The 13089-nt window shown below is 34.4% G+C and overlaps 1 protein-coding gene across 10 annotated transcripts in view; it reads left to right on the top strand.

Annotated features, from left to right (window-relative positions):
- The window catches only part of Cnot6l (CCR4-NOT transcription complex, subunit 6-like), a 93866-nt gene that overhangs the window by 65752 nt on the left and 15025 nt on the right, over positions 1–13089 (top strand). For all 10 annotated transcript variants that reach the window (XM_006534870.4, XM_030254400.1, XM_030254398.1 and 7 more), the window contains 4 exons: positions 134–202; positions 4129–4286; positions 6709–6863; positions 12154–12305. In XM_006534870.4, the coding sequence (XP_006534933.1) occupies positions 134–202; positions 4129–4286; positions 6709–6863; positions 12154–12305 (534 nt within the window). The remainder of the gene's footprint in view (positions 1–133; positions 203–4128; positions 4287–6708; positions 6864–12153; positions 12306–13089) is intronic.

The raw sequence follows: 13089 nt of genomic DNA, 5'->3' as shown, positions 1-13089 counted from the left end.
TCAAATCCAGGATTGGATTTTTAAGCCTACTTGTGGGCTTAAATCACAAATAGGTTGATTTGGTATTAGGAACTAAATGACACTGATTTTATACATATAGAGGATTATTTTGTTTTTAACTTTTTTCTTTCAGTTCATCCAGAGCAGCTTCCTCCGAGGCCATGGATTACATTAAAAGAACGAGACCAAATTCTGCCATCAGGTAGCTTTTCTCTCTTTTACTTTTAAAATAAAGCTTTATTTGAGCTTGTGATTACAGGCTTTCATTTTATCTACCATGGGTATAGATGTGCCTAAAAGTGTTGATAGAATAGACTAAAACAACATCAAGACTAAAACAACTATTATACAAGTAAACACCTCTTGTCTTACACATGGCTGCACTGGGCTAGAAAGTTATTCTTTGTGATGCAGCTTTTTAGCGCTCTTAGGTGGTTCTTCTAATGAGCAATAGTAACCTTGCTTCTGAAAGGTTTTAAGTTTCCTAGGTACTTCCTTGAGAGGAAGACTGGCAAGATACTTAATGTTTAAGATAGTGTGTAGAAATGTTAGCAGAATTAATTGTAGAAATGGTTCAGAGTATTTCAGAACTCTAAGGGCATAACTTGGCATATCTGAAACAGTAATATATGAAATTTAAGCCATTATGTCTTTTTGCAGATGGTTAACAGTTTTACCTTTTTGTAGTACTTTTAACTGCATGTTAAGACATTTTAGGTTTGGAACTGCTACTTAAAATAAGTTATAAAGGGGCTAGAGAGATGGCTCAGTGGTTAAGAGCATTTTTTGCTCTTGAAGACCTGTGTTCAGTTTCTAGAGCCCACATGGCAGCAGTCATCCGTAACCTAGTTCCAGGGAGTCTGGTTCTCTAGGATATAAGGCTGTTTGGAGATACATATATGCAGGAGTTCATGCATATACATAAAATAAAATCTTTAACAAAATTGTGAATTATTGTTTAAGTGCCTTTTAAATGACATCCATAAATATTTTTATGATACTTAATTTCATTTTAAAATTAAATAAACATTTTTAACTTTCATACATTAGACCAATTACTGAACACTACTACTTTAATGGTTTTTAAGGGTTAGAAGTTACTATCAACATTTTGAACAATATAGACCTTTCTGTTTCTGAGTTGTTTGTTTGTTTGGTTAGGGTGTTCTTGTTGTTGTTGTCATCCTTATTTTGTTTTTAAAGACAGGGTCTCTCTATTTAGGTCTGCTTGTCCTGGAGCTTGTTGTGTAAACCAGACTGGTCTCACAGAAATCTACCTTCTTCTGCTTCCAAGTGCTGATATTGAAAGTGTGTGCCACCACACCTGGCCTTTGGCTTTATTTTTACTTTTATTTTTACTGTTCTAGAACATTCAGAACAAAATATTTCAGTATTGGGTAGAATGTAAGACTTCTTCATGCTTCTCTTTGTATTTTAATGATGCTGAGAAATAACTCTTCACGATACAGTTTTGTGTTTTTCACAGGCTTATGATTTTATATCATCACAACTATAGGAAAACATCAGCCTGTTAAATAGACATTGTTTCAAAATTACCACAAATAACATTTGTTTTAGCATGATACATATTGAATGATTTAAGTAAAGGAAACACTTCATGTTTTTAGAGTGCCTTGAATTAGATAGATTGGTTTTCTGTAGTGTGGTTTATATCCTTTCTACTCTACCCTCCTCCATCTTTCTTAGAAATGGAAAGCTCTTCTTTGGTTAGATTTCCATCTTCTGTTAAGTGGAATTAAGCCAGATACTGAAATAAAAATATTTTGTCTTTTGTATTTGAAATTTAGATTTATGAAAAAAAATTCACCTAAGACATGAAGATAGGTGGGGAGGAAACTATTTGGGAAGAGAGCAGAAGGGAACCCTATGGGGGGGCATTCAACAGGGGCTGGGGTAGTTAGGTGATGGGGGGGCATTCAACAGGGGCTGGGGTAGTTAGGTGATGGGGAGGCATTCAACAGGGACTGGGGTAGTTAGGTGATGGGGGGGGCATTCAACAGGGGCTGGGGTAGTTAGGTGATGGGGGGGCATTCAACAGGGGCTGGGGTAGTTAGGTGATGGGGGGCATTCAACAGGGGCTGGGGTAGTTAGGTGATGGGGGGGGCATTCAACAGGGGCTGGGGTAGTTAGGTGATGGGGGGGCATTCAACAGGGGCTGGGGTAGTTAGGTGACGGGTTAATATGAACAAAGTATCTTAGGTACAAAAATCTCAGTGAACATACACTAATTAAAATGAAAACCAGTGTAAAGGTTAGCTTTTTACATTAAAGATGAACATATATTTTGAGCTCTTTAATCCCTTCTTGAACACAAATGAGCATAACTTATAAGGCTTCTACTATTACATAGCCACATATCTATTAAGAAAAGGAAGAGGTACATACAGCTAAATATTACGTAGTCAGAGATTCCTAAAGTAATGTTTTCTTAGGGTTAACTGTGATGAAGAACCTAGTAAAGATTTTCCTTAGTTTTGTACTAACTGAGTAGATGTCAATATTGAAAAATGCCCCTTTCTTTTGCTGTATAGAGACATGTGTGTAATAACTCAGGTAGTGTAGAGTGATTGTATACTGAAATTATTACAATCATTAACTGCAATAATTAGGCCCAATTAGAGAAAAATCTTCCAGATAGAAATGGAAATTGGAAATTCTATCTGCAGCTTAATTAATTTCCACTTTAAAACTTGTAAAAATTTCATTAATGCAGAATTTAGTTTTTATTGGAGAAATTTTCACTCCTAGACTTTTCTAGAAAAATCTTACATCAAAAAGTCTCTATATTAACAAAACCAATAACCACAACAATCTACATAACTTCTTTTCCTCTTCAAATCTGGAGAGGCAGAACACGCTAAACTTGGGGTACTAAGTTTCACAGAATCGTGGCTTATGAATTGTTCAGGGTCGTTTCCAAAGTAAATACAAAGGATATAAATAATTCCAACTGAAACGTAGACTTCAGTATACAAAATGGCCATGAATCTAACACTTTTCTGTCTTTTCTATTATTGAAAGTGAACCCAGCTTCAACAAAGTTACTTTAACTTTAGTTGCTTAGAAATTTATGAAATTGATGGTTTTTAACCATGCAGGTTTATTAACCTAAGTGCTATCTTCTTGAAAATATGTATGCCAAAAACCCAATGCTCTGACTTAGCATGGGGATATCCTTTATATCAGGGTTTCTTTGTTATTTAATGTTTTTTTTTGTTGTTGTTGTAGTTTTTGAAAAACATCTACATGGTGACTAAAATGGGTACCTAAGATGGAGAATTTTTTAGGAAATTTAGGCCTTATTTTTGTTTAACATAATATCTAATTTGAGTCAATTCAGGATTTTGTTAAACTTTAATTTCTGTTTCACAGATACTTAGGGGCCAGAAGTGGTGGGTTTCCAAGTATTAAGGTTGTTGACTCTCAGAGCATAATTTAGAGTAGTGAGGGAATCTGGATTATTAGTTTGCTATATTTGTAGTTGTGGTTTTTAATAAGTCAGAATCTTACAGAATAATAACTTTACTTCAGAAATGAATATTAGATTGGCAGAAAGGATTCTCTTATGGCTAAATTTGGTCACCCTTTTTTGGCTTAGATTAGTAGAAATAATAATAGGTCCCTAAAATGTTAGCTATCAAATTTTTGATAAAAAGTAAAGAAATTAGAACACTTTAATCTAAATTAAACTAAAATTTGAATTTGTTTAAATTTAAAAAACCTTTCTCCATAAATCACATGCAAATAATACTCTGAGTTTCAGAAGTTGAATTTATTAAATTTCCTTCAAAATTTTCAATATGGATAGTTAAATTTAGACTGTTAAACATTAGTGCATTGTACTTCATCATAAGATAGCACTGTAAGTGAAATTGCCTTTAACTTGAAATGTGAATGTAAAAGTCATAGAAGATACTACATTTTTGAGAAATCCTGCATTCCAAGTTAAACAAAAGTAAATACTTTATCATAATTTGCTTCTCCTGGCATTTTGCCATAATCCTATGTGAACTGTTTTTATGTGCTTATGCATGCATATTCTTGATACTGAGTAACAAAAAGTTGCCTAATTTCCTCCTTTTGTCTGTTTTTTTCTCCCCTTCTTAGCATCATTCACGGTTATGTGTTACAATGTGTTATGTGATAAATATGCTACCAGGCAGCTATATGGCTATTGTCCGTCCTGGGCATTAAACTGGGAATACAGGAAAAAGGGAATTATGGAAGAAATTGTTAACTGGGACGCAGATATCATTAGTCTTCAGGTAACACTATAGAAATTAAATTGTGTTTAACCTAAAGATGAACTAAAAATAGTAGAAAATGCTACCTCTGGGGGGAAAAAGCCCATGTTCAAAGCAAAACTGAAAAAGAATATTTTTTTCTCCTTTAAAAGGGCAATAATTTTAGTAAAAATGAAAGAGATTTTCATAGTGTAACTGTATTGCTGACTGAGGACACATGTGTATTTATTTTCATTTACTGTTTTCTGAAATTAATCTTGCCTCCTATCCATGTTAACAGTTCCTTGTGAGCATTTTATTGGAATTATTGAAAGAGAAAATTGCAGATTAGTCTTTCAGGAATAAAAGTTTTACTTAAGAGTTGAGTTCAGAAGAAGAAAAATTTCTTAAAGATGTTTCTTAATCATTAAAAAAAACCCTGCCCAGTTAATTCATAAAATTTTTTTTACTTGATGAACTATTTCTAAAATTTAGACCTATCTGAATGTTTCTCCTTTTAAAACAGATCTGTATTGGTAAAATTTTTATATCTGTTTGACTTCTCAAAAATAATTTTAAAATTCCTTTTCAGTTTGTTTAAATACTTATTAAGGGTTCAAATCTCTCAGGAGGTAGACCACTCACAGAAGATGGGCTCAGTTGTAGAAGTTGCTTACCTAGAATTGAATTGGAGAGGAGGACTTTTCACCCTTCTATTTAAAAACACCATGTGTTGAATTTAACTGAAGAAGAAATTTATATTCTTTGGAAATTGAAATTTCTCTTCAACATTTGGCAATAATTAGCCCAGAATTTTGAGTAGGTTTTTTTTTTTTTTTTTTTTTTTTGGTTAGTAATTTTATTGATTTCAAAGCATCTTAAATATTTTCATTTGAAAAAATTCAAATAGACAATTATGTTTATTTAATTAGATACAGCATGATACTTAAATATATGTGTACAGTGTGGTATGGCTTGCTCATATGTCTATCACCTCAAATAGTTTCCATTTCTTAAGGATTTCTTAAATTATTGTAGTATCTTACACATATTCCCTGGGAAGAAAGTTGATGACTTGCTTTTTGTTTTTTGGGTTTTTTTTTTTTTTTTGGCTACACAGTATGCCCCAATCCAGCTATGGCTATGTACTGAGGCCCCATGTCAAAAAAGAAAAAGAAACATGGAAATCAGTTTTTTAAAAACTGGAATAGCTTGGTAATTTATTGTTTTTGCATCTTACATTGAGAGTTGGGAGGAGGAAGCATATGCAGTTTGGCTGTGGCTCACTGTCCAGCTTTCTCTTCAGTATTCATAGCACCATGCTCAGGCCTTTTAAGTCAAAGGTAGTTTGAAAGATAAATCTGAATTTAAGGAGACTTTTCTTTTGTAAAAGCCATAGTACATTATACAGTATGCTCCAAAAGTTGAAAAATTATAAAGTGTGACTAAGGAAAATGTGAACTATATATGAAAGGCCTGAAATATTTTTTATATACTTTTTTGTTCTTTTCATTTAGTTAAAAGTATTTTAATGAATAGAGATTATAATATTGGCATATTTTCTTTATCCACTTAATACATTTTTTTCATGTTACTCAAACTCTTAAAATCAGCAGATGAATACAATTAAATGAATTACAATGTTTAAATTGTAGAACAGTCACTTGGAGCTTTTTTTTTTTTTTAAATCATGCTGTTGAGAGCACCTTTATATGCACATATCATCACTTCTACATTTTTTTGGAAAGGTTTATTTAAAATATTCTATGGATCAAAGAAAAATTTCTAACTTAATTATTTAAATTAAGAGACCATTAAAAATTTTTTATTAGGTTATTTTCTTCATTTACATTTCAAATGCTATCCCAGAAGTCCCCCATACCCCCCCCTTACTCCCCTACCTACCCATTCCCACTTCTTGGCCCTGGCATTCCCCCATACTGAGGCATATAAAGTTTGCAAGACCAAGGGGCCTCTCTTCCCAATGATACATATGCAGCTAGAGACTTAAGAGACCATTTTATGATCTGAAATTTTAGATTTTTTTGTTATTGTTAAAAGAGTATCTTTTGCACTCTTCAGATATCATTTCTTTATACCACAATTTAAAAGAATAATTTAATCACTTTTCTTTTTACAGGAAAGATTCACTATTTCCTATCACTTAATATGTGATTTATTTAATTATATTGGAGTGAACCCTAATTTGGGAAACAGGAAAGCTGAGATATAATCTTACTCCTGTTGTTAACCAGTACAATGAACATGAGAAAGTCATGCTACCTTTCTTGTGCCTTCATGGTTAAAATACTGCACATGTCAAACACAATTGCTTGTGATAAGATTGCTGGATAATATGTTACATAAAGTGCTTTGTTGTAATCAATTCTTACTCATTACAGAATATTTTTATGTCTTAACTATTTGAACTGTCATGTAGATAACAATTTTTCCTTCATCTTAGGAAGTGGAAACAGAGCAATACTTTACTCTCTTTCTGCCAGCATTGAAGGATCGTGGATATGATGGATTTTTTTCTCCAAAGTCACGTGCCAAAATCATGTCTGAGCAGGAAAGAAAGCATGTGGATGGTTGTGCAATATTCTTCAAAACAGAAAAGTGAGTCAAGAGAGAAAGCACAGCAATGTACACTTAATTACTTTTAACTTTCTTTTTCTTGGAAAAAATTTTTATTGGTTATTTTATTTATTTATACTTCAAATGTTAGCCCCCTTCCTGGTTTTCCTTCCATAACCCCCACCCCTGCTTTTATGAGGTTGCTTCCCCACCCACCCACCCTTCCACTCCTGTCTCATTGCCCTAGCATTCCCCAACACTGGGGCATCAAGCCTCCACAGGACCAAGGGCCTCCCCTCCAATTGTTGAGGCCATCCTCTGCTACATATACAGCTGGAGCCATGGATCCCTCCACGTGTACTCTTTGGTTGGTGGTTTAGTTCTTGGGAGCTCTAGGGGGTCTGGTTGGTTGATATTGTTGTTCTTCCTGTGGGGTTGCAAACCCTTCAGCTCCTTCAGTCCTTCGCCTTTCTCCTTCATTGAGGGCCCAGTGCTCATGTTCACTGCAAGCATCCACATCTGTATTGATTAGGCTCTGGCAGAGCCTCATAGGGGACAACTATACCAGGCTCCTGCCAGCAAGCACTTGTTGGCATCAGCAATAGTGTCTGGGTTTGGTGTCTGCAGATGGAATGGATCTCCAGGTGGGACAGTCTCTGGATGTCCTTTCCTTCAGTCTCTGTTCCACTCTTTGCCCTGCATTTTTCTTAGGAGCAATTCTGGATTAATATTTTTGAGATGGGTGGGTGGCCTCATGCCTCAACCGGTGGTCATGCCTAACCTCTGGATATGATCTCCACAGGTACTCTCTCCCCTTTGTTGGGCATTTCAGCTAATGTCCTCCCCGTTGGGTCCTGGGAGCCTCTTGCTTTCCTGGCATCCCGGACTTTCATTGAAAATAGTCTTTAGTTTGATTCTAAAAGAGTAAAGCTAGAAATTGCAATACTGTTTTTCTTAGGTAATATACAAGAAATGAAGATATTTATTATATTGTTATTGGCAGATTACTGTGAAATTTTGAGATGGATTTGAAGATAACAGTTTTAAATTTCCATAGAGTAAAATATCAGTTATATGTAAAGTATAATTAATAAGGGCAATATATGATATGGATTTCCTTCTGTGATTTCATTTTCAATTAATATTTCATTAATAGTAATATTACTGTTTAATATTAAATATAACTAATAATTTACTTCCTAAATGCATATTGAATTCTTTTGTGACATGTCTTTGCTAAGCACGAATAAGTTCTAGTCTCATTAGAACTTTGTTTGATCACTGTTTTGAAAGAGAAATTTAAATTCCTTGGTAATTTACTAGAGGTGCTTAATATTTTGCAGAGCAGTTACAACTGCAATCTAGGACACTTTAACCATTATAGCTGTAGATTCATTCTTGGATTATTACAGTACAGAGGAAATAGTTTGTTGCATTCTTTTTCTTTCCCTTCTTAGCTGTTTCTTTCCTAAATAGTATAGTATCATGGATTGCATAACAATGAAGAATTTTGAGTGTGACACATTTCATTAAACCATTTGCTAACAGTCTAAGCACTCTACTTTTGAAGACTGTTTCTTCTGCTCTCTAATCCCTTAGTTGACTGTAGTTCTTCATCTGGGGTGAGGCTTCAGGGGCCCCACTTTTACTCTCTTCTTTCTTCATGGCAGAGGTAATAGTACAAAGGCTAGGAAATCATAGCTCTAGTATTTAGTCAGCTGTATAATCGTGAGTAAGTTGTTTGCACTTTTACATCAGTTCCTTTACTTGCTTATTCTTGTAAGAAACAACATTTTATGTTGTTTACAAAAGTAGCAAAGTAAAAATGATAGCTAGAAGGGAATTTTGATTTCATATTCACTTTCAAAGTCTCTTAAATCAGTATAGACAGTAATTTTTATCAAAACACTTATCCATATGGTGAAAGAATGGAGTAATTTGGGGGGGGTAAAAGCTAGGATATATATTAAAGACATATAAAGAATTAGAGTACAGTAAAAGATTCTAGTGATTTCTTTTTAAGATGGGAGGGGGTCACTGATTGTTGAACTTAAGACTTCAAGCAGGCACTCTGCCACTGAGCCACACTGTAACCTGCCAAGATTTAATGTGGCAGTCTCATCAGGACCTTTTATTTTAGGTATCATAAGCATCATTTGTTCTTAGTTAAAGGTACTGCAAAATTATATTTTGATCTAATGCCAGAAATGAGTTTTGCTTTGTCTTTTATGTCAAATATGATCTACAGTAGGTAAACATAATACACATACATGCATTTTTTTTTTATATGTAGTGTGTATAGAGAACTGCATTAAAGACGGATTTTTGTCTAGACAGGGTAGGAGAGGAAGAGAATACGGAAGAGGAGGGGGCAGAGGAGGAGAGGGGGAGGGTAAAGCACAGGTGGGACAACAGCTTGGTGTCTTTAGACGCCTCACTGTCATCACATAGTTTTAAAATATATTATTTCAAAGAAAAGTTTCTATGAACATTGCTAATAAATGATAAATTGAAGGCATTTTTCCCGAATGAGGTAACCTTTAGATTTATTGTGTTAGTTATTCACAGTTGCTGCTCAGTGTTGTCTCTCTAGCTTTAAGTGCAATCACATGGCAACATTCTAGAATTCATCCAAAATTAATTCTAGACTGCACACTGTTAAGAAGTTGTTGCTTCTTTGTTTGAAAGCTTATTTTGGACATGTTCTCCTACACAAGAGATTCTTCATAATCTTTCTCAAATATATGATTTTTTGTGCTGTTGTTATAGTTTTGGTTTTGTAGTCATATCAGTCTTGATTATGTTCTTTATATACTCACTTGAGCTCCTGCTCAAATTTTTCAAAAAGGTGAACATACAGAAAAAAACCACAGAACTAAATATGATAAAATAGCTTTAGGAATGCTGCTTACAAAGCAGAGTACACTAATCAGAATAGAATCATCAGGTGAATCTGAAAAACAAGGCAAACTTAACACTTTACATATTACCAAAGATTGCTAGCTAAAATTAATAACTGGAAAGTAACTATAAACCAATGCATGCTAGTAAAAGAAAAATTCCAGTACAGTAGAGGAATTTTAAAATTTCCTGTATGGCTCTCTCTGCAACAGAAAGTAGAAGCCACATGGAACATATTTTGTGTATGGTAGTTGGAGAAGATGTGACTGTCTTAAGTTAGTGTTGGTAGAATGTAAATATTTTTATTTATTTATTTATTTAAAAACTGAGTTTCACTATGTGGCATTGGCTAGCCTGGAACTGGCTGTGTAGACCAGGCTAGCTTTGAACTTAGATCTACTTGTTTCTGCCTCCCAAGAACTAGATTAAAGACATGTGCCACTACACATGTCTTTATTTTTATTTATGTGTATGTCATGTATATGTGGGTGTCCATGGAGACCAGAGGAGAGTGTCAGGTCCTATGGAGCTAGAGTTACAGTTGGTTGTGTCATTGCCTGTTATGCATGCTGGGAACCAAAGTCTGTCCATTTGAAATTGCAGCAAGTGCTCTTTACTTATAATCCCTGTTTATTTTATCTCCAGTACCATTTCATACTCTGCCATATTCTCATTCATTTTCTCTCTCTCTCTCTCTCTCTCTCTCTCTCTCTCTCTCTCTCTCTCTCTCTCTCTGTCATTTATCTGGTTTTGTTTGTTTGTTTGTTTAGAAAGCTATTTGCTGTTTTTGGGATTTCCTCCCACTTTTACCTGAAATGCTCTTAACTTCAGTCTTCACAATGATGGCTTTTTCAGCTTAAGGACCACCTCTTTACGGGAACAGGGTGAAAACTGCTTTTTTTTTAAAGAACTCTGGGTTTGAAATAGGCCACGTGACCAGACACATTACACTTTATGTATTCTGAGCACATCTGAGACATTCAGAATTGGAATAAGAAGCTGATAGGAAGAATATTATTTTAGCTAGCATGGTATATTACAGCATTGCAAGCTTTATAGTTAATAATTTTTGAAGGGTTGTATGTGGTTTAATTTTCAGCTCTAGAAATGATTATAAAGTGGTAGGTAGATTGTTATGAAAGCAAAACATGTCTTTGAAAGTCTAGTGAAAATTAGTATGTTAAGCCATGTCTGTTAGAGCATGTTCTAATCTCATTTCTAAGGATCAAAGGCAGGAAGAGAGAGTTAGCTGCAAGTTCAAGTTCAGGGGCTCTGGCTTACCCCAAAGAACTATTTTGGTTCTCTAGATATTTTAAAAAGTTAATAAAATTGGGTAACTGATGTTAAATAGTATCTTACTTTTGGCCTCTAACACTCTAAGACCATGATCAAAAGCAACTTGGAGGAAAGGTTTAATTCATCTTAAACTTTAGAAGTAATACTTACTTGATCATTAAGGGAAGTCAGGGCAGGAAACTGGAGGCAGGAACTGAAGCAGAGGCCATGGAGGAATGCTGCTTACTGGTGTTTTCCATCTATGCTTACCAAGTCTACTTGGTTGTACCAGCACCACCTGCCCAGGAGTGAACTGTGCCTTCTCATATTAACTTGCCTAGAGGCCGTCTGATAGAGGCTTTTTTTTTTTCCTCAGATAAGTCTTGCTTGTGTCAAGCTGACAGAACAACCAGTACAGGCAACTTGACCAAGTTCACAGTTATTAAATGTTAGCATTAGATGAATTTGTATTATATTCTACAATTCTACTATAACTTGCCATCATCACAGAGATCCATTTTTTTTTTTACAATATAATTTATTTCTCTGAACACTTATACCTAATTAGTCTTTCTGTAAAAACTAGTCAAGGATGTGATCATTTTTAGCTGGGAAAAAGATCATATTCCTGTATTTTCTTGACTGTTACCTTGATATGGTATTTAAAAATTGGCAAGTAGACTTTATTCTTTCTCTTTTAAACTGTTCATTTAAGATTGTATGTACCTTTAAATGTCAGGAAAATCTGAACAGTAGCTTAAGTACATGAGTTTTGTACACACAAGAAGCAGTTTAGAGAGAACTGGCTCAGCTGCTTCCTCATTCTCAGAAGATTGGCTTGTACCCTTCTGCTTAGTTCACATTTAGTATTAGTCCTTTAGATAGTAAATTTCCCCTACTAGGAAGCTAGTAGGGGAAAAGACATAAAAGGATGAAGAGGATATATATTTTACCTTTGTTAGATGGGCCTTCATAAATTGTTTATAGAAACCATATTTCTTATTTCTCACTGGCCAGAATTATATAATGTGAGCATCTGTAGCTATAGATGTGACTATAGATTATCAATAGTGTTTATACTCATGCCCCCTCTACTTTCAATGTGTTAGCCTGACAGTATAACTACCCAAGTTATCTGAATATATGTGCCTTTTAGATTTACATTGGTGCAGAAGCATACAGTGGAATTCAACCAGGTAGCAATGGCAAATTCAGATGGATCCGAAGCAATGCTAAACAGAGTAATGACGAAAGATAACATTGGCGTTGCTGTGGTGTTAGAGGTCCACAAGGAGCTTTTTGGAACAGGTGAGTGCCATCTACATAGATTTCCTAAGGGAAGACAATCTTATTATTACAAGATTATTTCTTTATCTTGAGAACTATTAAGGAGATGGAAAAGAAAATAGCATTAATTATGTAAAGTATTACACATTTCTTGTGAATTCTTGATTTATTCTATAGTTTTTGTCAGCATTTTTACTTAACAGGTAATTTCTGCCCCTTTAACACACCATTCATTGAGAAAATTCTTTGAAATAGGGTATGGCTTGGTTAGGCTGAATTAGAAGTTATACTTAGCCCTCTCTTGTAGTTTGAGCTTCACACGTGTGTACCCTTTATTTTTTAAGGTTAAATAGTTGGCATGCTTTCTTTAATTTCTTTGTTACATCTCAAGTCTTTGTCAGGGTGAGAACAATATCTTTTATCTATGTGATACTTTTCAGAGTTTTTAGATTATTTATAGCTTCCCAGAGAGTCTGAAATTCATTGTATACTTGGCATTATCAAGGTCTTTCATTGACCTCTCTTCTGCCTGCCTTGGAACACTATTATGTTTTAATGTCTCAAGCAGAACAAGCTGATAAGACCACATGGGTGCACTTCTCTTCCTGTGCTACTTTGTCTGGAGTACTAGTTTAAATTATTCAGATGACACATAGTATCAGATTTCCTTTTTCTTACAGTTCTTTAGTTTATCATTAAACAGTCCATCTTTAATGTGAGATTTTGTGTTTACTTCTGTTTTAGCCTTTTCAATTTTTTTTTTTTTTTTTTTTTTTTGGTCTTTTCCCATTACATTGTTCTGGTG

Source organism: Mus musculus, chromosome 5 (genome assembly GCF_000001635.26).
Source record: "Mus musculus strain C57BL/6J chromosome 5, GRCm38.p6 C57BL/6J".
Classification (NCBI taxonomy): Eukaryota; Metazoa; Chordata; class Mammalia; order Rodentia; family Muridae; genus Mus; species Mus musculus.
This window is presented reverse-complemented; position numbering and strand designations above follow the sequence as displayed.